Source organism: Mastomys coucha, unplaced genomic scaffold (assembly GCF_008632895.1).
Source record: "Mastomys coucha isolate ucsf_1 unplaced genomic scaffold, UCSF_Mcou_1 pScaffold18, whole genome shotgun sequence".
NCBI lineage: Eukaryota > Metazoa > Chordata > Mammalia > Rodentia > Muridae > Mastomys > Mastomys coucha.
Window position 1 is genome coordinate 82,471,469 of NW_022196900.1, and position 24,655 is coordinate 82,496,123.

The following is a 24,655-nucleotide window of genomic DNA, read 5'->3' on the forward strand; positions in this document are numbered from 1 at the left end:
CCTGCAGTTGACTACTCCAGACTCTCTGGTTGCCAACCTATGGGACTGGGCTGGGCATGAGACAGTTGAGACCTGAGTCTGCTTTGACCGAGCTACATTGTTCTAACCAAGGTCATTCTTTTCCTCTCTCCCTTGGAGAATCCAGAACAGGTCCAGACTCCTAACCAATGCATGGCAAATGGGATGCAGGGTGGGGGCAGGTTGGTCTTCTGCCCTCACTTCCAGGGCCAGGTGAGGAAGGTAGAGGTGTAGGGTCCCTGCCTTCAGTAGAAAATGCCAGCGGTTAAAGAAGATAGTGGGCTGCACAGCTCAGGAGCACATATTTTTATGGCTTTTTGACAGCCAGGAACCTAAGGGGTTAGCAGTGGACCTGCTGAATAAACATAGCTGTTTGGCTACTAGTGGACACTGGCAGCTGCTGACAAACATGGCTCCCAGCAGATGTGTTCACAGGCACACACAGACACTCCCACATGCATTCCCACAGTAAGTAATCCACTGCCCAGGACTAGTTTATTTCCCCGCCAGGATTGGCCTTGTATTCTTCCCTCACTGTGTTGGTTTGCAACATCACCCAACTCTTCAAACACCCAAATGCTGCCTCAGGAAACCTGGGAGCTCTCTATAATCCTGCTACCCCAGAGGCTGGAGCAAGGAGATATCTTTAATTCAGGAGTTCAAGAGCAGCCTGGGCAACATGGAAAGATTCCCATCTCAAACAAGAAATGTTGAGGAACTTGAGTGTGGATGCTTTCTGTCCATATACAGGCCCATGGCTGCACTTCAGACTCACTGAGGCAGGGAATTCCCTCTGCCCTGAGCCTGTGCATCAACACACTAATACGTCGACACTTCTGGGTATGAGTGTCTGGGTCCTCCACAGACAGGCTTTAGTTCTTTTTAGTTATGTGGAATTGAGGCCAGGCTGAGCTGCAGGAATAGAGCCTGCCCTTAGCTCAGAACCACCCATCTTTTCAGCCCCTCACCCTGTGGAGATGTGCAGGTATGTTTGCAAAGTCTAACCATGCTCTGATACTTAGTGCCTGACCTGCCTGTACCCACCACCCTTTCTGTGCCTGCCCTGTGTGCTACACTTGTGGGCTCTGGGCAGCTCTAGCTGTAGAATCTTCTGTATCTCTTACAGCTCTGGCTGGAGGCTCTCCTTGCCTGGTGGCTTTCTGGTAAGATGGTGCTGTAGCATAAGTGGCCCCCGTCCCAATGGTTCTCAACCTGTGGGTCACAGCCCCTTAGGGGGTCAAACAACCTTTTCACAGGGGTCACCTAAGACCACCTGCATATCAGTTATTCACATTACAATTCATAATAGTAGCAGAATTACAGGTATGATGTAGAAACCCAATAATTTTATGGTTAGGGTCACCACAATATGAGGAACTGTATTAAAGGGGTGGGCACAGCATCTGGGCCTGCTGGGAGCTGACTCAGACCTGATGGTGCCTTCTCACACTGAGGCCCACTTACACCTCCCAAGCCCAGCAAAGCCCACAGAGTCCCCTGCTTTCAGAATTCCCATTCTGGTTACAACCTACAATTGGTGGGGCTGCTGGGCTGTGTTCTTTTCCAGTGCTTTCCTCTCAGGCACCCCACAATCCCACCCCACCCCCTCTTTTTTCTTCTTCTTCTTCTTCTTTTTTTTTTTTTTTGTTTTGGTTTTTGAGACAGGGTTTCTCTGTGTAGCCCTGGCTGTCCTGGAACTCACTCTGTAGACCAGGCTGGCCTCGAACTCAGAAATCCACCTGCCTCTGCCTCCCAAGTGCTGGGATTAAAGGCATGCACCACCACTGCCCAGCAACTCCATTTTGTCTCACTGAACTTTCTTTTGAGATCCAAGTCAGTGTGGCACCAACTTGCAAGGACGGAACATGGAAAAAGTTGAAAAATTTGAAGCCCTACAAACTTCAAAGCTGAGATTGTTGCGTTTCGGGGCTGCTGAGACCTCAGCTGTATCTAAGAGGAGCCTCTACCCCAGGCTGAGGACAACTGTTTGGGAGGGCTTTGCCCAAGTCCTTTTGGGGCCATAGCAGCCAGTACTGTTACTACAGCACCACAGGTGCAGGATCCCTCAGACGGGCCTCTTTGTGGACCATTTATAGGTGTGTTTGGAGCATCCCTGTCAGGATACTTGAGGGCAAGGTGGAGCCACCCTGTATCTACCATCTGCCAGAGCAGGGGCAAGGAGGGCTGTCTCTGAAAACCTCGTCCTTCAGTTTTTCCTGGCTGTCTCTTCACCATGATTTCCTTTGCTTCAGTCAACTCTGGGTAGCAGGAAATGATGTTTAGGAAGGAAGGCAGTCAGGGTACCTCTTCCCTGCCAGCATCTTTTCCTATCCCTGCCCATCTGCTCCCATCCTTCTGTCTGCCGGTGTCTTGGAGCTGTTCCCATGCCATTTGCTTGAGTAGAATCCTGAGTGGGGTAGGAGGGGTCAGGCTGAGCCCACTCATTGTCTGGGTCGCAGCTGCTCCCTGCAAACAGGCGTCTAGACTGTGTGTGGGCGAAGAAGCAGCATCTACACAGATGTGCTATGCCTGCCTGCCTGGTGCTCTCCAGGGAACTGTGGAGAAAAGAGGAGGCTCAGCACTCCAGAGAAGGAGACCAGGATTGGAGTGTAGTGAGACCAGCTACTAACTGAGGCTGCTGGCCCTGGTAAGAACACCAACCCGAGGGAACGGGAAGGAGTCTATTCGTTACTATGTGCTGGGCCAGGCACCAAGGTGCAGTGGTTCATATGTGTATGTAAGATTAGTTTTCCTGCCGGGCGGTGGTGGCACACGCCTTTAATCCCAGCACTTGGGAGACAGAGGCAGGCGGAGTTCGAGGTCAGCCTGGTCTACAGAGTGAGTTCCAGGACAGTCAAGGCTACACAGAGAAACCCTGTCTTGAAAAAACCAAAAAAGATTCTTTTTCTAGTGGTGACAGTCATTGAACATAGACACGCAAACAAATACATTATTACAAAGTGTGGGAAGTACATGGAGGAAACCATAGGACACAATGTGAGACCAGGTGAGAGCCATGGGCAAGGAGCTGTCAAGGTTGGCTTCTCTGAGGAAGTTTGTGTACAGTGGAGGTGCCCAGGAGTTAGGCAGGTAAAGGACGACACTGGTTGGTGCTGCTGTCTGACTTTTTGGGGTGTATCTAAAGCTATTTCATTCCTCTCTGTTGTGACTCTGCTTCCAGCAGAGTCACAGCCAAATCTAACCACGGCTGCCTCTGCCTCTGGGGACTGTTGGGTATTAAGAGAAGCCCCTAGTGACAGGACTGTGACCCTCAGCATGAGGAGCTTTCCAGGATAGCAGCAAAGGCAAAAGGAAAAGACACATATTTTACTAGATAGCAGTTTAAGCAGTAACACTTTCATAACCGCAGAAACAGAAAAATGGAGAACCAGGGCCAGCCGAGTTTAGTTCCTAAGACTCATATGCTGGAAGGAGAAATGCTGCATGTCTACTAAGATGTGTGTATACTTACACACACACACACACATTACAATGAATGTAATAATTTTTTAAAGTAGAGAACAAAATAAAGAAAATTTAAAAAGAAACCATACAAGCAGTAGGCATGTGGAACAGGTTCAGCATTAGAAAATGAATTATGACTTTGGAGTGGGTGGTTATATGGAAGGCTTTGGAGGGAGGAAATGAAAGGGGAGAATGTTGTAATTCTCCCCAAAATAAAGATTAGAAAGAAAAATAATTATGATCTTAAAAAGTAATACTGTCCCTTTTATTACTCATGAACTGGGTCATGTGGGAGAGTAAGGACCCAGTCCTAGTTTGGGTGCAGAACCTGTGACTCCCTTTCTCCGCGCTGCTGATGGGACTGTCAGTTACCACAGCCCTCCTGGGAACAGCTTGGCACTGTGTATCAAATGCCTGAGGAAAAAAAGAAATGTTCACCCTACCCTATCAGGCGTACTATCTCATACTCATAAACTAAACACAGGCCTGGGAAAGGATGGCCAGAAGAGAGGCCATCCTGGCTGTATAACGCGCTTAGTCACTAGCACCGCGGGCTAGATTCAGTGGTCTTTAACCTGGGGGTCAAATGACTCTTTCAGAGGGTTTCCTAAGTGTTGGCATCAGGGCCTCCAAAGTCTGTGATGTCATATAGGCAGCCTCACAGACCGGTTGCCAAGGCAATAGCCACCATATTCCCCAGAATCCACTGGCCTCACCTTCCAGCTTTACCGGTGGCTACCACTTTCTCCCTTGCTCTCTCCCCTTCTTCTCTTTCTGCCACTAACACCCCCCACCCCCCACCCCCATCTCTCCCAATTAAACCTCTTACACGTGGAACCGTTTGGGCCTAGGGTGGTGTGTCCTGGCTCGAGCCGCTGTTCAAACACATCACTAAGACCATCTGAAAACACAGATATTTACATTATGATTTATAACAGTAGCAAAAATAATGTTATGGCTGGGGGTCAGCAAAGCATGAAGAGCTGTATAAAAGGGTTGTCGCAGCATGAGGAAGGACCACTGGGCTAGAGTGAGACCATCCAAAAAAAATTAATAAAAATAAGATCCTTTCCCTCATTTGACTCTGCAGTCTTGCCTCTTGGCATTTATCCTGAGAGGGAACCGAGCGACAAGAGCAGTCCCTGTGAGCCACCATGAGGCTCTGCTGGGTCTGCCTAACTTCCTGAGCCTTTACTCAGAAAGTTAGACTAACTGCCTCTTTGTTTCTTTCCAGTGCTGGCCAGAGCCTAAGTTTGCTTTTTCTGGTACTTTGGGCTCCTTACTCTTTCTCTTTTTATTTTATTTTATTTTTTTAAGATTTATTTATTGCCGGACGGTGGTGGCACATTCCTTTAATCCCAGCACTTAGGAGGCAGAGGCAGGCGAATTTCTGAGTTCGAGGCCAGCCTGGTCTACAGAGTGAGTTCCAGGACAGCCAGGGCTAAACAGAAAAACCCTGTCTCGAAAAACCAAAATATATATATGTATGTATGTATGTATGTATGTATGTATATATATATGTATGTATGTATGTATGTATATATATATGTATGTATGTGTGTATGTATGTATATATATGTATGTATGTATGTATGTATGTATGTATGTATGTATATCTATATATTTATTTATTTATTTATTATATGTAAGTACATTGTAGCTCTCTTCAGACATACCAGAAGAGGGCGTCAGATCCCATTACAGATGGTTGTGAGCTACCATGTGGGTGCTGGGATTTGAACTCAGGACCTTTGGAAGAGCAGTCAGTGCTCTTAACCACTGAGCCATCTCTTCAGCCTCTTTAGTCCCCCCCCCCACCAGGTGGCTGCTTGTGTGTGGCTGACATCCATTTGGGTTAAAATAGTATGGTATTTTCCTTCTCTTTTCTATTTTCTTCCCTGCACAGCTGCTGATGTTTGCAGTTTGCCTGCCTTGGGGTTTAAATTTTAAAGCTGGGGGGGCGGGGGTTGGAGCTAAAATGAACAGGCATTTGTGTGACCATTTAAAAAAAAGGAAGGAAACAAAACATGCCCCCCCCACACACACAGACCCATGATGCTACGGAAGGAGAGTGGCAGGACGATTTCCCCAGGTGCAGCTGTTTTATATTTGCCATGGAGAAGATGGACACAAGGCCTGGCACACGCCAGGCAATGCTCTGCCACTCCACTCCATTCCAGTCTTTGATTGTGGTTTGTTTGGGGGTGTTGTTGTTGTTGTTGTTGTTGTTGTTTTTGTTTTTCCAGATTCGGTCTCTCTATGTAGCCCTGGCTGTCTTGGAACTCACTCTGTAGACCAGGCTGGCCTCGAACTCAGAGATCCAGCTCTGCCTCACAAGTGCTTGGGATTAAAGGTGTGCACCAAGCCTAGGGTTGTTTGTTTGTTTGCCTGCTTGTTTTTACAGCTTTAATAGGATATACTTCACATACTAAAAAATTCTACCTAAAATAAGGAAAAGGGAAACTCGCAAAATGACATCAGAGCAGCATCCATATTTTTACAGTGATATTTTATATTTGTATGAGAGTGAAAACCCAGACTGGAGAGGAGCTGTCTAGGTGGTGAGATAAGGTTCCTTGGTGTCCATGTTGGCCCGTTTTTCAGTGTTGGTACAGAGAATGCCAATTACTTCTATATGGAAATGAAATTACAAGAGAAGTTGGTGCTCTGTGTCTCTGAGCCCCTTGGGTAATCGCCATAGCTACACTCCTAACATTGCATGTTGCTGGACCTCTCACCTGGCTTCCGGCGGCACCACTCCCTGCCTCACCTCGGACTTGGCAACATAGACTCTCAGTCTGGAACTTGTTGCTTATAGCCATTTACTTTCTTGGGCTCTCCCAGGTCTGTTCATGCTGCTTTCTCTGCCCACCCCTATTAACTTTTCTCTGAGCTTCAGCTTGCACTGGGGCACCTCTGTGAGCTGTGCTTTCCTCCTCCATCTGTCTGTCACCCCAAGAGGTCTGTCTTAGTCAGGGTTTCTATTCCTGCACAAACATCATGACCAAGAAGCAAGTTGGGGAGGAAAGGGTTTATTTGGCTTACTTCCACATTGCTGTTGATCACCAGAGGAAGTCAGGACTGAAACTCAAGCAGGTCAGGAAGCAGGAGCTGATGCAGAGGCCATGGAGGGATGTTCCTTGCTGGCTTGCTTCCCCTGGCTTGCTCAGCCTGCTCTCTTATAGAACCCAAGACTTCCAGCCCAGGGATGGCACCACCCACAAGGGGCCCTACCCCCTTGATCACTAATTGAGAAAATGCTCCACAATTGGGTCTCATGGAGGCACTTCCCCAACTGAAGCTCCCTTCTCTGTGATAACTGCAGCCTGTGTCAAGTTGGCACACAAACCCAGACCCACAAGGTCTGACTTTATTTATTATATATAAGATGTGTTTCTGTCATGAGGCTAACTGTTTCCAAACCCTGCCTCCCTGAATTTGCTTGTTCTGAAGCCTTAGAAGAAATGGATCTTCAGGAAAGTCCCATTGAAGGGGAAACACTGACCCTTCCTCCCTTTATATTATTATATTATTATAAGTAAGTACATTGTAGCTGTCTTCAGACACACCAGAAGAGGGCGTCAGATTCCATAACAGATGGTTGTGAGCCACCATGTGGTCGCTGGGATTTGAACTCGGGACCTTTGGAAGAGCAGTCGGTGCTCTTAACCGCTGAGCCATCTCTCCAGCCCTCCTCCCTTCTTCCCTCCCTCCCTCCCTCCCTTCTTATCAGCCCTAATCTATCTTTCCTTCCTCCTTCCTTTTTCCCTCCCTCCCTCCCTGCTTTTCTTTCTTTCTTTCTTTCATTCATTCATTCATTCATTCATTCAAGAAAGAGTATCTTGGAGCTAGAGAGGTAGCTGGGCAGTGAGAGCACTTGCTGCTGGCTCAATTCTCAACACCCAGGTGGTGACCCACAACTCTTAACTTCAGTTCTAGGGACCCAGTGCCCTCTTCCAGCCTACACAGGCACCAGACATGCAGGCAAAATACCCGTAGGAGGAAAAGGCAAGTGGATCTCTGAGTTCAAGGCCAGCCTGGTCTATAGAACAAGTTGCAGGACAGCCATGACTACACAGAGAAATCCTGTATTGAAAAACCAAAAAAAAAAAAAAAAAAAAAAAAAAAAAAAAAAAAGAGGTCTGGAGAGATGGATCAGCAATTAAGAGTACTGACTACACTTTAGAAGACCTGGGCTCAATTTCCAGCACCCACATGGCAGCTCACAACTGTATTTCCAAGATCTGACACCCTCACATAAACATAATTGCAGGCAAAATATCAATGCACATAGATAGATAGATAGATAGATAGATAGATAGATAGATAGGCCAAAAAAGTATTCATTTAAAAAAAAGATTATTTTGTATTCAATACTTTCTTTTTTGTTTGTTTGTTTTTTGTTTTTTGGAGACAGGGTTTCTCTGTATAGCCTGGGCTGTCCTGGAACTCATTCTGTAGACCAGGCTGGCCCCAAACTCAGAAATCCACCTGCCTCTGCCTCCCAAGTGCTGGGATTAAAGGCGTGCGCCACCACCGCCTGGCCACATTCAATACTTTCAAATGGTTCGTTATTAATTAAAAATAAACAAATTCAGGCTGGTGAGATGGCTCAACAGTTAAGAGCACTGACTGCTCTTCCAGAGGTCCTGAGTTCAATTCTCAGCAACCACAGCCATCTGTAATGAGATCTGATGTCCTCTTCTGGTATGTCTGAAGACAGCTACAGTGTACTTACATATAATAAATAAATCTTTAAAAACAACAACAACAACAAATTCAAGGTCATCTTTGGCCGCATAGCAAACCTCAGGCCAGTACTTCTCAGACTTCATGGGCAGGAAGGAAGTCCCAAGCATCATGTCTAAGGGGCCATGTCCCAGGGGCCACAGCCATCTCTTCTTGGAGATGGCCTAGGAGGAGGCACCTCCTCCTCCTTACAGTCTTTTGGCCACTTTGAGAATAGCTACTCAGGGCTGGGGCTTGGATGCCTACCCTGTTTTTGTAGAGGTTCTTCTTCAGCACCCACACAAAGTCCTGTGCCTCCCTCTGACCTTTCAGCAGACCCTACTCCCCTCCCTTCCTCTGCGATCTATGTCCACTGCCTTCAAGGACATCTGCTGTTACTGTGTGATGACTCTCAAGTAAAGGAGTTGTGATTCTTTTGTCTTCAGGAGCCTTGGCTGCTCCTTCTGGTGGGGAGGTAGTGGCTGCAGCCACTGTGAGGTATCCTTAAGTTAGTCTGGGCTCGTTTCAGGAAAGCCGTTGATTTACTCAACAGAAAGGCTCTTTTCTGTCTTGTTTAGAACTGAGAATGAAGCGGAGAGCATCAGACAGAGGAGCTGGGGAGACGTCGGCCAGGGCCAAGGCTTTAGGGACTGGCATTGCTGGAAATAATGCAAAGAGAGCAGGACCATTCATCCTGGGTAAGCCTCTAACCTTGAGGGTGTGACCAGGGCCAGGGGCCACATCTCTGACCTACACACAACAGAGTGAGGTACCCACCGGGGCTGCAGTCACTCCATAGCAAAAGCTGCCAATTTTTTGTCAGTCCACCAGCTTTACAAGAGCCAGATTCCAATCTCCCTCCCTTGAGCATATGAATCTCAGAGCATCAACAAGCTCACAAAAGCACATGGCTACATTAGAACATGTGACTCACCATGTCACCATGTAAGGCACTATTTGACTTTCTCGAATGACATGATGATTGATTTCAGTGTTTTTGTATAGCATTTCCCTGAGCTGCTTATATATATTTCGTTTTAGAGAAGGGCATTTTGAGACAGGATCTATGTACACCAGACTGGCCTTGAAGTCACAGAGTCCTGTCTACCTCTGCCTCTACCTCCCAAGTGCTGGGATTAAAGGCATGCCCTGGACTTCTTATAGAATAGTGTAGAAAATGGGTGGATTGAATGTTTCTAGGAGACTTAAGGAGGGCATTCTTCATGGTGTCTGAAGCCCAGCCAATGCAGGCTGTTGATGGCCAGAGCTGCAGATAGTATGGGCTCTGGCACCAGGGTCTTAGTGGGACATTTGTTTTAGGACAGCCTTTGGAACTTAGAGGCACAGCCTAGCTCCAACTTCAGACACCCAGAAAATAGCTCATAATGGTGCCTGCTGACAGCCTTGTGCTAGTTGTGGGAATGTGGAGGTAAACAGTGATGAGGATAGACCGCTTCCGCCCTCACAGAACTTAGCGTGTCTGTTGGGAAACAAGACTGTAGCTGAGTCCTCGGAGGAGATGAACAGGGGGACACAAGTGAGAAGATATGGATAGTGAAGCCAGGAAGGCCTTACTGTCCAGCCCAGGCTGTCCTCAAACTGGGCGTCTTCCTGCATGAGCTTCCTGAGGGCTAGGGTCATAGGCGTGTACCACACTAGACACTGGAAACTCTTTTTGAGGACTGTGCCAGCAAAAGCCAGGTATGTGTCCAGCAGATACACACGTCCATCTCCACTTTTGGAAGAGACTTTTGGGGGGCAACCCAGTAGCTATGAATAGAAGACCTTGCCAGAAGGCCTCTGGAAAGTGAGCCCATGGTTCTGTGTGCCGTAGGTCCCCGCCTGGGCAACTCACCGGTACCGAGCATTGTGCAGTGTTTGGCAAGGAAAGATGGCACAGATGACTTCTATCAGTTGAAGGTAAGCAGCACAGACCAGGACCCTCAGGACCAGGGCTGTCCTAGCTGCCCATCCTCCCTCTTCATCGCCTTCACACCTGCATCACTGTTAGCACCAGTAGCTCCATTTCTTCCTGAGAAACATTCAAGTTCACAGTCTCACTCAGCAACTCATTTAAGAGCTCTGTGTGAATTATAGGCTGTCAAGACAAGTAGCTGTCATGTATGCTTGCGTGAGGTCAGGCCAGGCATAGCGGAAGTGAACTTGCTTCCCCTGTCTTGGTCTCCCGGGTAAAGGAAAGCATTGTTCTTTTTTCTTTTTTAAAGATGTATTTCATTTATTTCATTTATGTGAGTACACTGTCACTGTCTTCAGACACACCAGAAGGGGACATCATATCCCATTACAGATGGTCATGAGCCACCATGAGGTTGCTGGGAATTGAACTTCGAACCTCTGGAAGAGCAGTCAATGCTCTTAACCACGGCTGTCTCTCCAGCCTGCACTGTTCTTTTTCTTCATCTGCATTTACAGATCCTCACCCTTGAGGAGAGGGGCGAGCAAGGAATAGAGAGCCAAGAGGAAAGGCAGGGCAAGATGCTGCTGCACACCGAGTACTCTCTGCTCTCCCTGCTGCACACGCAGGATGGCGTGGTCCACCACCATGGTCTCTTCCAGGTAGGCAGTCCCCACGCTGTTGCCCTGCCTGGCATCTATTAAATGTGCCTCTACTCTATAAGCAGCTCCCAGTTCTTAGCCTGTGACTCCTGGTGTTCCCTCCCTGTTCACTGTCAAGGCCTGGGCAAAGGGATTTGGAATCAGGCTAGGGTCATGTTGGTGCTACAGTACCCATGATGATCTCATCTTGAAGAATGGTTCACAAATGATAACTTAGAGCAGCAGACTAGCTTGGAAGAGCTGCCTTTCTGAGGGAGAAAAGGAAGTCATTTAATGTCCCCCATGCTTTTTCCAACTGTGTTGTCTGGATAGCCAGGCTAGAGTGAAAGACAGAGCAAGAGCTGGGTCACCTGTGGTCAGCTCTCACAGTGTGACTGGACCACAGTCCTTTTGCCTGCCCAGGTATTTCAGGTTCTTCTGCAGATGACCTTGAACATCTTTTGTATGACCTCAGGCAAATCATTCTCTGAGCCCCAGACCCATAGGGACCATGGGAGAGTCAGTGTCACCTGCCTTAAGGAGTGCAGCCAGCCCTGGCTGCTGTGACACCTCCACATCACACTGTCTCCCTGTCAGTGTGATCACTGACAGAAGGCAGGTGGAAAATGCTAAGGAGGCTGAAGTGTCGCTTCCCAGCCTGGGCTAACAGTAAGCTACCCGCTCACACCCACACCTGTCACCACCTTATTCTTAGACTTGCCATAGAAGCAGCTCCCAACACTGGAGCGTTTCCCTGAAACATAAACGAAGTTGGTTTTAGTATCTCAGTTCGGATATAATTATATGCAGTTCTGATATCTTCACATGCTTGGCCTTTGTTTGCATTCTCTTGGATAGCAGAATAGAAGTGACCAAAAATACCTTGAGCAAGTCATCTGTGGCCAGGTGGTGGTGGTGCATGCCTTTAATCCCAGCTCTTGGGAGGCAGAGGCAGCTGAATTTCTGAGTTTGAGGCCAGCCTGATCTACAGAGTGAGTTCCAGGATAGCCAGGGCTACAGAGAGAAACCCTGTCTCGGAAAAAAAAATAAAAGTCACCTGTGTATGTGGACACTGGGCCTAGACTCTGCAACAAATGAATCCCACATGTGATCCTGCATTTAAGCCTGCATTTTAGCATCTGGCTATTTGGTCCTTCCTCTAGGAGTTCCCCAGAGGGCTTTGCCTGTGTGCTGGCAATGACCCGGCCTCTTCTGGCCATCAGGGTCCCAGCATTCATGTTGCACTTGTTTTTGTCGCACTTGGGCTCCCTTGCAGTAAATAGAGTGACTACAGCGGACCCCACATTAGTAACTGACCTGCTGACCCCTGGCTGCAGCAGGCCACAGATAGCCTACTTAGTCCTTGACATCAGGGAGGGAAAGATTGCTAGCTCCCCTTTGTGCATGAGGGACTAGACTCATGCAGTGGAGCTATTTGAGGCCAGCATGGAGTTCCTTGCCAGTTATATGACTGCCCAGCAGTCCTGTAGCCATGGGGAAAGCTGCTGGACAGTCAGGGTACAGAGCATAAGGGGGTTTGGTGACTGGCTCCTGGACTGTGATCCAGGTCATGCAGCAGTGGCTGCCTGAGGACAGGAAGGCCTAAAGGGTTCCTGAAGAGCTACTGCTCTTCAGTTTGTGTTGGACAGTCTCTGTAGTCTTAACTGGCCTAGAATTCAGTATGCTGACCAGGCTGGCCTCAGACTCTGAGAGATCTGACTGCTCTTGCCTTCTAAGTGCTGGGATTAAAGCCGTGATTCCCCCAAGTCCAGCCGTCAGTTTCCTTCTTCTACATCTTTTTTTTTTAAAGATTTATTTATTGTTATATGTAAGTATCTGTCTTCGGACGCACCAGAAGAGGGCGTCAGATCTCATTATGGATGGTTTTGAGCCATCATGTGGTTGCTGGGATTTGAACTCACAACCTTTGGAAGAGCAGTTGGTGCTCTTACCGGCTGAGCCATCTCACCAGCCCTTCTTCTACATCTTTTTATGTGGGTTACCATGTAAACTATGGCACACATAGAGATGATCTTTTTGATATCAATAATGGGATTAAGAAGATCCCTCATATGTGCAACAGGCTATTTGGCATTTAGTTGATTCCAGATGTGGTCAAGTTGGCAGCTGAAATCATCCATCACATGCAGAATACTGTGTGACCCTGAAGTCTTGCAGGAGTGGCCACTCTTAACTTCTAGAGTCTTCTGCTTAGAGTGGCATCTCATGGCTTTAATACCAGCAGACAGATAGATCTCTGAGTCCAGGGCCAGCCTGGTCTACATGCTGAGTTCTAGGCCAGTCAAGATTACATAGTGAGACGACCCTGTCTCAAAAACTGAAAATACAAAAACAAAATGTCTACAGTCTTGGACAAGGATGGAGGAGACGTTGGTGTTGGCTGGTTTCTGGAAGTACAGTAGGAGGAAGACACCAGAGAGCCCAGTTTCACTGCTGCGGCAGGGCACAGTGCTGAGGGGTCAGTTGGCCCTTAAATGCCCAGGACTGACCCTGTGGTCACAGCAGGAAGCCTTCACCTAAGATGTTGAACATGAGCGGGTTGGGGTTGGTGCCTGACGCTACCTGGTCAAGCTGTCTGGGTCTCCATCTCTCAGACACTAACTCCTGCAGAGGTTTGAGTGGCCACCTGTGTGTGCCTCACCCAAGGCAACAGACATTCAGCCACTTCCCTCTGGACCTCTGAAGGAGAGCCTTAACTCCCTGGCCTTGGCCTGTCTCCTTGCCTCCCAGGACCGTACCTGTGAAGCAGTCGAGGACGCAGAGTCTGGTCGGATGGTAAAGAAGATGAAGAAACGCATTTGCCTCGTCCTTGACTGCCTCTGTGCACATGACTTCAGTGACAAGACCGCTGACCTTATCAACCTACAGCACTATGTCATCAAGGAGAAGAGGCTCAGTGAGCGCGAGACTGTGGTCATTTTCTACGACGTGGTCCGTGTGGTGGAAGCCCTGCACCAGGTGAGGCCCAGGACCTACATGCTCCAGAAAAAACAGCTTTCTTGGCTTGTGCTCAGCAGAAAGCTGCCTGGTCCTGACCCCAGCCAGCTGTGCTTTGTAGCTAGGAGAGCCCAGAGGGAAGTGGCCAGATATCCACTGCCCTGGGTGAGACATACTACAGACCACAGCCAGCCATGGCCCCTGTGAAGGCCAACAGACAGCAGCCTGTCAGAGCTCCATGCAGTAATTCCCCATCTAGCTAAATTATAGCCACAGGGTATCTGAACTTTGATAGGATTGGGGTGCCAGGTACCCCAAGGTGAAGGACAGGTGCTTGAGCCTCGTCCAAGGCTCCGTGGGCCAAGCCTGGAGTAGTTAGCTCCAGAAGTGCCTCAGCACTTGCTCTTTACCCACCTCCAGACTGAAGCTTGTTTTCTTTATGGACTAAGGAGAAAGATTTCCCCGTAAGCTGCTGGTCTGGGGTGAAAGAAGCAGAGGCAACTGCTAGGCCACTTCTTGCCCACTTTAAATGAATGCTTGATAAGACCTAAGAGACAGATCCTAGGGGTTCCTGCCTCCCCAGGACCCTGAGGAGCCTCCATCTTCCAAAGTGGATCCCACTTCTCACTTTCTTTCCTCACCCCCCCCCCCCACGTATAAGAGGTTTAATTGAGAGGGAGAGAGGGGGGCAGTAGCAGGAAAAGATGAGCGGGGAGGGGGGGAGAGAGAGAGAAAGAGAGAGAGCGGGGAATCCACTTCTCACTTTCTTGTGCAAACCATCCATTCATTGGTTTTTAGAAAAACATCGTGCACAGAGACCTGAAGCTTGGGAACATGGTGCTCAATAAACGGTAAGCCCAACTCTTCCTCTGCTTGACTTCAGTGCTGGCTACATGCAGCAGCTACCTGTGGGAACTGACGCAGAACAGTCTAGCATCAATCCCAGGATCCTAGGGCTGGGAATACCAACTTGCCGAAACTGGGTGTTCAGGGTCACAGAAAGAAAGCAGCATTTGACACTCCCGGTGTCAGGCAGAGTTGCCTGGCTCTTGGTTGGGGAGGGGCCCCTTCGACCATGATTAGGGCAGTAGTGTAAGGGCACCAACTAAGCAAGGTTTCAGGACCCCGTGGAAGGAAGAACTGGTCTGCAGACTCTACAGTCCTGGAAAGACAGCACTCGAAAGGTCCCCTCACCTGCTTCTCTGAGCCTCTCTCCTTCCCTTTCTCTTCTGTGTAGGCTGGAGGGCAGAATGGCAGCAGCATATGCTTACAGCACAAGTGTCATAGTGGTGATTTGTTCCTTGATGTGGTCATCCCAGGACAGGTCCCACTGGCCTTGTCTAGTAGCCGAAGCCTCAGTGGTCATGGGAAAAGAAGCTGTAGGGAGGTGGGCCACTCAGGAGGACAAGGGCCACAGGCTTCAAAGCTCCAGCCTGATACAACACTGAGTAGTGCCATGCGGAGCCAGCTGAGTGACCCTGCTCTGTGCCAGCTCCCTGGGGTTGAGACTGCAGACTTACTTCTGGGGTGCAATGCCTACCCCATGTAGCTTGCCATCTGATGACGGAGCTGCTGGCCAGAAAACAAATGTCACATCACATACTGAGGACAGTGTGTGGGGAGCCAGCTGCATGCTGGCTAGTTAGGAAGGATGGGCAAAGGTTTGCCAGCCTGAGAACGTGAAGGGATGAGATCCTTTGTGTCACACACTGCAGAGGGGAGGGAAGAAAACAGGAAATTCCAGGACTGCTTTGACCCCATCTGGCTAAGTGAGGAGTTAGGGAAGATGAAGGGGCAGGATGTGGGGGTCGGACCTGGCTCAGAGCCCACCCTGTACCGCCGACTGCGCCTCTTCTATGTTTACTTGTTCAGTGAATTCGTTCACGTTTCCAGTTACCAGAACTCTGTGCTTGCTTCTCATCTGTAGAAGTAGAGTGATTCTTCCTTCCTACAAAGAGCAGCCTGAGATACAAATAGATGTAAAATTGCCAGGTTGGGGTTGGCCCTTCCTAAGAACACACTAGTGTCAATTCTAACAGGGCTTGAGGCTCCTGTGAGTGAGAGACAGAAGACTGGGCCAGGAGCTCCTACCCCTCCAAGGAGGCCAAGGGGCCTGCAGAACCCCTAATCCTGGATGGGACTCAGAAGAGGAAGGCAGTCTTGGAGGGTGCTGGCAAGTTGTGGAGAGGGCATTGCCTTAGAGAGAATGAGTTTACCATCTGAATGTGAGAGCTGATGCCTGGTTTCTAACACTTGCAAGCCAGAGGCAGGGGCATCACAACCTTGAGGTCAGCCTGAGCTATATAAGCAAGAAAGATCCTGTCTTTAAAAAAAAAAAATGTGTGTGTGTATACATAAAATATGTATATGAGTGAGAAAGAGGAGAGCTTGGGTCCTGCTAGTCCTAGGCCTTTGTGGACATTGCAGAACCCATGTCCCAGCCAATTGGACTAGAGAGCTCCAGCTCTTCATAACAGCTGCTTGTTGACTTACTGGCTCTCTAAGTGAGCATCCCAGGGGTTGTCATGGAAACACACAGTGGGGCTCCTGACGGTTAACTACACTAGTATGCCACACTTCTTTTTTCCACTGGTGGTTTTACTTTCTCCTTTCTCCCAGCCTCAGGTTCTGCACCTCTGGAGCCCTCAGCATAGCTGTAGTAGGTGTCAAGTGACCCTCAGGTTGCAGAGCGCTCACTGTACCTCACTAAGACAGGCAGGATCCAGGCACTCAGGAAGGGTACAGGCAATCCATGGAAAGTCCCTCCTTTTCCCAGCTCATCCTTAGCATGCCAGCCCTTTCTCACCCACCCTGCCAGGTTCTTGTGCTAGCCAGTGGAATGCAGACAAATGGGACGAGCCCCAGGGAAGGGAACAGGGAGAAGCAATGGCTGAAATCTAAAGTCCTCCTTGGGGTTATGTGAGGCTGACTGTGGGTTCCTTCTCCTCCTTCCTCTTGGGTAGGCAAGCTGCATACCAATTCCTAGAAAAGCAGAACACTGTGGTAGCCCAGGGGCCATAGCTGAAGCGTGACTCACCCAAAGCAGGCTTGCTGACGCACATTGCCCCGCCACCCCTCAATGCCCCTGCCCTCCTGTCAGGACCAACTGGGGGGTCTGGGACTCCTGGGGAGCTACATGCCACTCTCCCAACGTGGGTGGTGGTGGCAAGGCAGGCAAATGTCGCCAAGCTTTAGGAGGTCTCTGGGCTGACCATGGTGTTTCCTGTGGGAGAGACTCCAGGTACCTCTGCAGCACAAATGCATGTGTTCCAGGGCCTGTTGTCACCCATGTCAGAGACGTCTCTCCTGGGCATGCTGGCTGGCAGAGAGTGAGAGGCTATTGGCAGCTTCCACTGACAAGCCCACTGAGGACCATCTTACCCAGTCAGAGCCTGCCCGGTCCCGAGAGTCAGACTCTGCCATATTCCCCTTCACAAAAAAGGGCATTTGAGTTTCCAAGACCTTCACACAGCAAAGGAGTGCAGAGACAGGACCAGGCCTGGCATCTGAGTCTCAGACCCACTGCTTCTGCTGAGCTATCCCCCCAGCATCCTAAGCCTCAGAGACCACAGGATACATTTGTGACTACAGTGTCCAGTACAGAAACACAGCACTGTTCCATAAAGCCGCATAGTCCTATGTCTGGAGCAGTGCTACAGGAGGCTCAGAGCTGGGGGAATTTGCATCTCGATGATGCAGATGACCCTTGCCGAGACCCTTTGTCTATATTCTAACCTGCAGGCCACCAAGCAGGCTTCTGCAGGACATCCTGGGTAAGAGTTGGTGCCCACACTTCAACAGGAACTGTGGAGGACAGACTGGCTTTTGTTTGCACTAAGCCCTTTGCCAGCAGAATTCCCTGAAGTAGCTGAAGGGCTCTCAGAGCCTCTTGGATGCAGCTCCTGGGGAAATCCACTTGCAGCCACATACCCTGCTCTTGAGCCCACCCTCCCCACTGCCCTGGAGACTATTCTAGAAAGGTGCTCAAGGCCCGTCACTGAGCATCTCTCACTGCTGCTCCCCAGCTGCCATGCTCAGATGTTACACACAGGACACTGCAGTTAGGAAGGCACACCCTCTTCACTCCCTAGGTCCTCTTGGCAAGGGCAGCGAAGGCTGTCCTCCCTTCACCCCCAGCTGTAGAGGGTAACACCATGAGCTTCCTAGAAAGGTTCCAAGCCAAAAACCGCCTGCTTGATGACTGGAGGGGGTGAAATTGGTCTTTTTTTATTTTTATTTTCTTAAAAGCCAAGGCAGTCTGAAACTCAAGACAAGAGATGAGTCAGCCTGGATAGAGCAGAGGAAAAGTCATTTGGGGGCTGGGCACTTCCTAGGGGGTCTGGGGCCTAACAGACCTGGGCTTAGATTAGCCCTACCTGCCAATGCTCCCAAGTGTGTGACTCCAGGCAGCTCCCTTTACTTCTGGGTCTTAATTGGACTATCTGAAATAGGGTGTTGAAAAAGTCTCCTTCAAGCTGGGCGGTGGTGGCACACGCCTTTAATCCTAGCACTTGGGAGGCAGAGGCAGGTGGATTTCTGAGTTTGAGGCCAGCCTGGTCTACAGAGTGAGTCCTAGGACAGCCAGGGCTATACGGAGAAACCCTGTCTCGAAAAAAAAAGAAAAAGAAAAGAAAAAAGAAACAGTCTCATTCAGAGGTAGGAATAAATAAACAGTAAGTGGGGATAAGTGAAAACTGTGGACCTGAGTCCTGACAGAGGCAGGCCTAGGGCTAGCTCTGCATTTCCTGTGAGCCTCCATAATCTTTGAGATGCATCTCTTGTCTCAGCTCAGTTTCCCTTCTTTTATTTTTTTTGGTTTTTTAAGACAGGGTTTCTCCATATAGCTGTCCTGGAACTCACTCTGTAGACCAGGCTGGCCTCCAACTCAGAAATCCTCCTGTCTCTGCTACAACCATACCACATCATGTACACAGGCTTAGCAGGCATATTTCAGAGGCACCATGAGACAATGTGACATCTATTCCCAACACCTTTGTGGCTATTTTGTTCATTTCCTGTAGTGCTGGTGGCCAAAGGCAGGACTTGTGCACACTAGAGCTCTTTCAGGGACTATGTCCCAGCCCTATTCCCAACAATTACCAACCCTAGCACTGTCACTGACAGTGTAGCTTCCTCATGGCCTGTTAAATTTCAGGGCAGTGTGTCTGGCCCCCAAACTCTTCTAAGGCTACCTGCTCAAAACTGAGCAAAGGGAATCCCAACTTGGCAGCATCACCGATTCACAATGCCCTCCATTTCTGGAGTAAACCTTCTCTCTTGGAGGCCTTGAACCAGTGAAGACCCAGACCCGCATTGCTGGCCATCTCTGGCCGTTGGGCTCGTGTACCCCATCACTCTATATCAACAGCAGTGTGTGCATGCCCTACCATGAAGCAGGAAGGAGACCAAGGTTTGAGTTGCTCCTAAACAAGGGCTCTTGTGCTGTCTCCCGGTTCTACCTGCCCAGGGAGGTTATGCTACCCTGAAAATTGCCAGAAAGTTCTCCACCCTCCCAGGGCTGAGTCTCCTGGGGGCTTTGGGCTACAGTAGGGTTTTAGAAAGAAAAACTGCCGGGCAGTGGTGGTACACGCCTTTAATCCCAGCACTTTGGGAGGCAGAGGCAGGTGGATTTCTGAGTTTGAGGCCAGCCTGGTCTACAGAGTGAGTTCCAGGACAACCAGGGCTACACAGAGAAACCCTGTCTCGAAAAACCAAAAAAAAAAAAAAAAAAAAAAAAAAAAAAGACAGATTGACTGACTGATGGAGATTGGTTAACTGTGTGGTTGCTCTGTTACATAACAACTGTGCTTGCACCCTCCATTCCCATCTGTTAGCTCAGAGGACTGTGGGGACCGGGAAGTTAGATGACACTTTGACCTAGTTGGATGCCAGGGGTCCATGGAGGGACCCGAAGTACCCAGAAAGGATAGGCTGCAGGCAGGGAAAATGGGTCAGCTGGTGGAATGCTCGCTAGGCAAGTATGGAGGATTTGAGTTCAGATCCCTAGCACAAAAGGCATAAAACCTAAAGTAGAGAATAATAGAGAAAGATACCAGGTCTGGACATCTGGCTTTTCTAATATGTACACACACACAGACACACAAAGCTGTCAGCTGGAGGGTATGGCATAGGATCAGCTTCCACACTCCACCAGGGCACATGGAAACTTCACATGGGACCAGAATCCCCACATGAGGCCTGGACATGGAATGCTGGGCTTCCTGCCCAGAGGATGCATGGGCTTTCTCTGCTGTGGTGAGGCAGGGAGGCTCAGGACGCCCACAGGCCGCAGCATAGAGTGGAAGGGTTAAGGTCACTCACCTCTGCTGGTCTCTTTCCTGCTTGTGGGAATGAGGGAATCGTATTGAGAGTCCAGGTTACTTCCAATCTTGGATATTGGTAAAAATTTCTGGGAATTGTTCCAAGCTCTGAGCTTCAGCTAGAGCAGCAGGTTTAGGGGAGACTGCTGCTGCTAAACAGAGGCCTAGTTGCAAGCCTGCTCCAGCAGGGACCCAGCTCCATTGCCTCTGCATTTACTCTCTGCCTCCCATTCTTAGGACCCACCGGATAACTATCACCAACTTCTGCCTTGGGAAGCACCTTGTGAGTGAGGGGGACCTGCTGAAGGACCAGAGAGGGAGCCCTGCCTATATCAGTCCTGATGTGCTCAGTGGTATGTGTGGTCCCCACGTGGTATGGCAGTATACTCTTTAAACAGGTGGTAATCTTGGGGCAGGACCTGGACTAGGTGCTGGGATTTTCCTGACCCACCCTGAACAAGATCTCTGGTCTAGTGGAGGAGGAAGACAGACTGGTCACATGTCCATATCAGGTTAGAGCTAGGAGAGAGAGGGATGAGTGTGCCAAAAGAGCACAGAAAGGACACTTTAGAAATAAATAAATAGCCGGGCAAGAAATAAATAACCATGTGTGTCACGCACACTTTGCGTGAAGGCGGTATCTGAGGCGTAAACTTCAAAGAAAGTCAGTCTCCTGCCTCTGTATTGTCGCCTGGCACCCCAAACTCAGAGGTGGCCCATATATGTCTTCGTACTAGTGTGTTAAGAACTCACCAAGATATCATTTTCTTACAGCTAACAAGAGAAAATTCAGACATTACTTTCTGACCTTCACCAATGTTTCTAACTATCTTAGTTTAATGTTTTAAGTACTAGAGAGTAATTGAAAGGTTTCTCTCACTCTAAGACATTAGCTGAAAGTGTTAGGTCAAGATTCTCCTCTGCCTGCCTCCAACAAGAACCAGAAAATTAACATAAGAATACCTCAACAGGGAGGGCTTCACCCCTCTTCTTCCTGTTTCACACCTGGCTACCAGACTCTGTTGACCTGGGTGTGTGGGGGTCGTTTTGTCTACGTGACTTCAGTCTAACACTAAGACTAGAAGAAGAAGGACTTAGACTCACATACAGGACTAGCACTAGAACTTAGATGGGCTAGGACTCAGATTCATGTATCTCTCGCAGTCCCCTGGGCCCAGAGCACTTGTGCCCGGGGGATACAACACCAGTTCAGAAGAGATAGCTGCTGCTTTAGACCCTGTATGTTTCAGATAGCCTCAGAGGTACCTCAACTGTTGAGCTGCCAGATTTTTCATTTCTCTTTTACAATGATTGTAAAAGCCTCATGTCATTTTTAAAAGAAATACACTCAGATTTTACACCATCCGTGTGTAGTCTGTTTGTCAAAGCCGAATCCCGTGCCCACCTGGCCAGAACCCATCGTCCCGCAAAATAAGAGACCCCGCGAGAAACCCCAGTCCATGACACATGTGGTTGCTGGGAATTGAATTCAGGACTTCTGGAAGAGCAACTAGTGCTCTTAACCAATGAGCCATCTCTCCAACCCGACTTTTTGTTTTTATGCATATATTCATATACTTTGTGCCTGTTTGCCATCCTCCAGTCCTCTTCCACATCCCTCTGGTCCCTCTTCCTAGTCCCTTGTCTCCCTCAAATAGTCCCTCCTGATTTTGGGTCCTATTACAGCCTGCTTTCCCATTCCCCTCCCTGAAGTGGGGACATTCAGACCATACCACTGATGAGGAAGCTGACAGAGAGGCTAATGAAGTGAATGTGCAAGACCAGGCTGGGCCAGGGCAGTGATGACAGCATGAAAGGGGGGCCGGGGACGGGAGGGTAGGAGAGAGAAGTGGGGAGGGGGAGAGAGAGAGAGATCACCATCAAGTAAGGGAGCTAAAAAGCAATAGAGACAAAGGACCCTGGCCGATGGTAACAAACACTGTGGAAGAACCAGGCAAGATGAGGGTGCTGGATAGGGTGTGAGTGGCTGCCAGCTGTGTGCACAGATGGACTGACCACTGGCTCTGTAAGCTGTTGTCTGAGTGTGGGAGAAGTAAGCGCAAGCCTAGCTCCCAGAGTTTCCTTGGCTGCAGCTGCTGCTGATACAGAACCCCACAGAGCAGGGCACAGCTGTAGTAGGTGGGGACTGGAAAGTGTGCAGGATCTCTGAGAACAGTTGCCAGGTGAAGAAGGGCTGGAAGCAAAAGTGGGATTTAGAGAGAGTAGCTGCTCAGGTGCATCCTTCCCCTGAGCGTGCGTGTCCTTTGTCCCCAGGCCGGCCATACCGAGGGAAGCCTAGTGACATGTGGGCCTTGGGCGTGGTGCTCTTCACTATGCTCTACGGCCAGTTCCCCTTCTACGACAGCATCCCACAGGAGCTCTTCCGCAAGATCAAGGCTGCTGAGTACACCATTCCCGAGTGAGTCCTGCCTCCTGGGAGAGGTTGGGAAGGGACTGACTGGCCCTCTGGGATTTCAATGAACAGACAAAAAACCACTGGGATCCTGGAGTGTTGGGTCAAAGCCCTCCAACCCCACTCCTCATCACAGGGCTGAGGCTTCTTCCTCTCTGCCTAGGGATGGGAGAGTCTCTGAGAACACAGTGTGTCTTATCCGGAAACTGCTGGTTCTTGACCCCCAGCAACGCCTGGCTGCTGCCGATGTCCTGGAGTCCCTCAGTGCCATCATTGCATCTTGGTAAGTGGGCAGGCCTATACAGGGCTGGAGCATCAGCCTCAGATCCCTAATAGGAGGGCTAAGAGGGAATGGGCAGAGTGGGCATCTCTTGCCTGCTAGGCATGCCAGCTATGAGGTGGCCATTGCCTTGCTGCTGAGTTCTTAACACAGCCCTCAGCAGGAGATGTCTCCCTTTATTGGACAAGAGGATAGAGGCCCAGACCAGTCAGCCATGTTAAGCAGGTACTGGCAGGGTTCCTAAGCTGTTCTGACTGGAGGCAAATCTGATGTGGCCACTTTCCCTGCAGGCAGTCCCTGTCCTCTCTGAGTGGCCCTTTGCAAGTGGTTCCTGACATTGATGACCAAATGAGCAGCTCTGACAGCTCCCAGGAGGTAAGCTCCCAGGGTGGGGTGTCAGTTCCTTGGGTTTTCCTTCCCCAGCCCTTGCAATAGAAAGGTACCCCTGGCCTGCCTTGTGACCTGCCATGGGAGTTCCCAGTGCCAGGCCACCATCTGGGCCTCTGGGGCGGCCTTTTCCTGCCCCATTCGCATTTCTCTCCCCCTCTGACTCACTGGATTCTCTCTCACCCTTCCTGCTTTTCAGTTTTTACATGATTCATTTATCCCTCTTCTCTCTCCTTCCTGTTCTCACACTGGAGAAAGTGCTGGGAGAGGGGTGGGGACAGACACATGAGTGCCAGGCAGCAGCTGTGACAGGTTTCAGGGCACCCCAAGAGGGAAGCTGGGCCTGAGCAGGTATAGGAGCCTTCCCTGGGAGCTCCGGAGCAAGCACTGGGCAAGTAGGACCCTAGGCTCCCTGGGGCCTATTTTTATCTGAGGATCAGAGAAATAAACTGATGTGTCCACGGCCACACAGCTTGGCAGCAAGGGAACTGTGCTTTGATTCCAAAATCCTGCCTGCCTTCTGCTAGTCAGGACCTGCCGCTGCAGTCCTCCATCGCCTGCCTGCAATGGGAAGGGTCTTGCTTGAGGCCATGGGTTAGAGAGTGGCTTTGCTTTTAACCCTCACATGCATCAGCCCCTCAGAGTTCCAGAGACCCTTCACTGCCACTCTCCATGTGCATACACCCTTGCACCCCACTCTCATATACACACACCCGTACCCCTTCCTCATACCCTCTACATACACACACACACCCCCACTGTGTATTATGCAGCCTGGAGGCCAGAGGATGGGGTTGTGTGTAGCTGAAGCCTCTGGCATCCACTCACATCAGCCAGCAAAGTGAGCCTCTAGGAGTGGATCCTGAATTGTGATGCCCGGGAAGCAGACCTCAGCAGCCATGCTGTGCTGGGCTCCCGTGTGCTGTCTTCACCTTGGTCTCTCCCCTCACAGGCAAAGGTAACAGAGGAATGCTCCCAGTACGAGTTCGAGAACTACATGCGGCAGCAACTGCTGCTGGCTGAAGAGAAGAGCTCCATCCACGAGGCCCGGACTTGGGTTCCCAAGCGGCAGTTTGGTAGCATGCCACCAGTCCGACGACTAGGCCATGACGCACAGCCAATGACCTCTTTGGACACAGCCATCCTGGCACAACGCTATCTGCGGAAATAGTGCCCTCAGCTAGGGCACAGGCCCAGCACACCTCTTCTCGGCCCACCCCAGGCCCAGCCATTGGGCCTGCCTGGGCCCAGGCCCAGCAGTGCTGGATTGATTCTCCCAGGCTGCAGTAGGGACAGGGCAGGGATAGGGACAGCCCAGGTCACAGCCAGGGTCAACAGAGGTACCACAAAGCTACCTTTTGGGATGATTGCTTGATTGTTTTTTTATCTGAGAATTCTAGATAGATACCTAATCTGCTTTTAATCATGACATTTTAATCTACCTCTGTCTCTTTAACCACGCTGTCTCTGGACTGAGTGCTGGGAGGAAAGAGGGGAGCCTACGCTCACAACCCAGGCACTGGAACAGCT

At 49.8% G+C, this 24,655-nt stretch overlaps 1 protein-coding gene across 1 annotated transcript in view; it reads left to right on the plus strand.

The window, feature by feature from the left end:
- The window catches only part of Stk40 (serine/threonine kinase 40), a 38,236-nt gene extending 13,670 nt beyond the window's left edge, over nt 1–24,566 (plus strand). The window contains exons 2-11 of the mRNA XM_031378637.1: nt 8,790–8,909; nt 10,046–10,131; nt 10,645–10,788; nt 13,519–13,746; nt 14,524–14,576; nt 20,283–20,398; nt 22,320–22,464; nt 22,622–22,741; nt 23,029–23,113; nt 24,078–24,566. Of these exons, the coding sequence (XP_031234497.1) occupies nt 8,798–8,909; nt 10,046–10,131; nt 10,645–10,788; nt 13,519–13,746; nt 14,524–14,576; nt 20,283–20,398; nt 22,320–22,464; nt 22,622–22,741; nt 23,029–23,113; nt 24,078–24,296 (1,308 nt within the window). The 5' untranslated portion in view covers nt 8,790–8,797 and the 3' untranslated portion in view covers nt 24,297–24,566. The remainder of the gene's footprint in view (nt 1–8,789; nt 8,910–10,045; nt 10,132–10,644; nt 10,789–13,518; nt 13,747–14,523; nt 14,577–20,282; nt 20,399–22,319; nt 22,465–22,621; nt 22,742–23,028; nt 23,114–24,077) is intronic.
- The last annotated feature ends 89 nt before the right edge of the window (nt 24,567–24,655 follow it).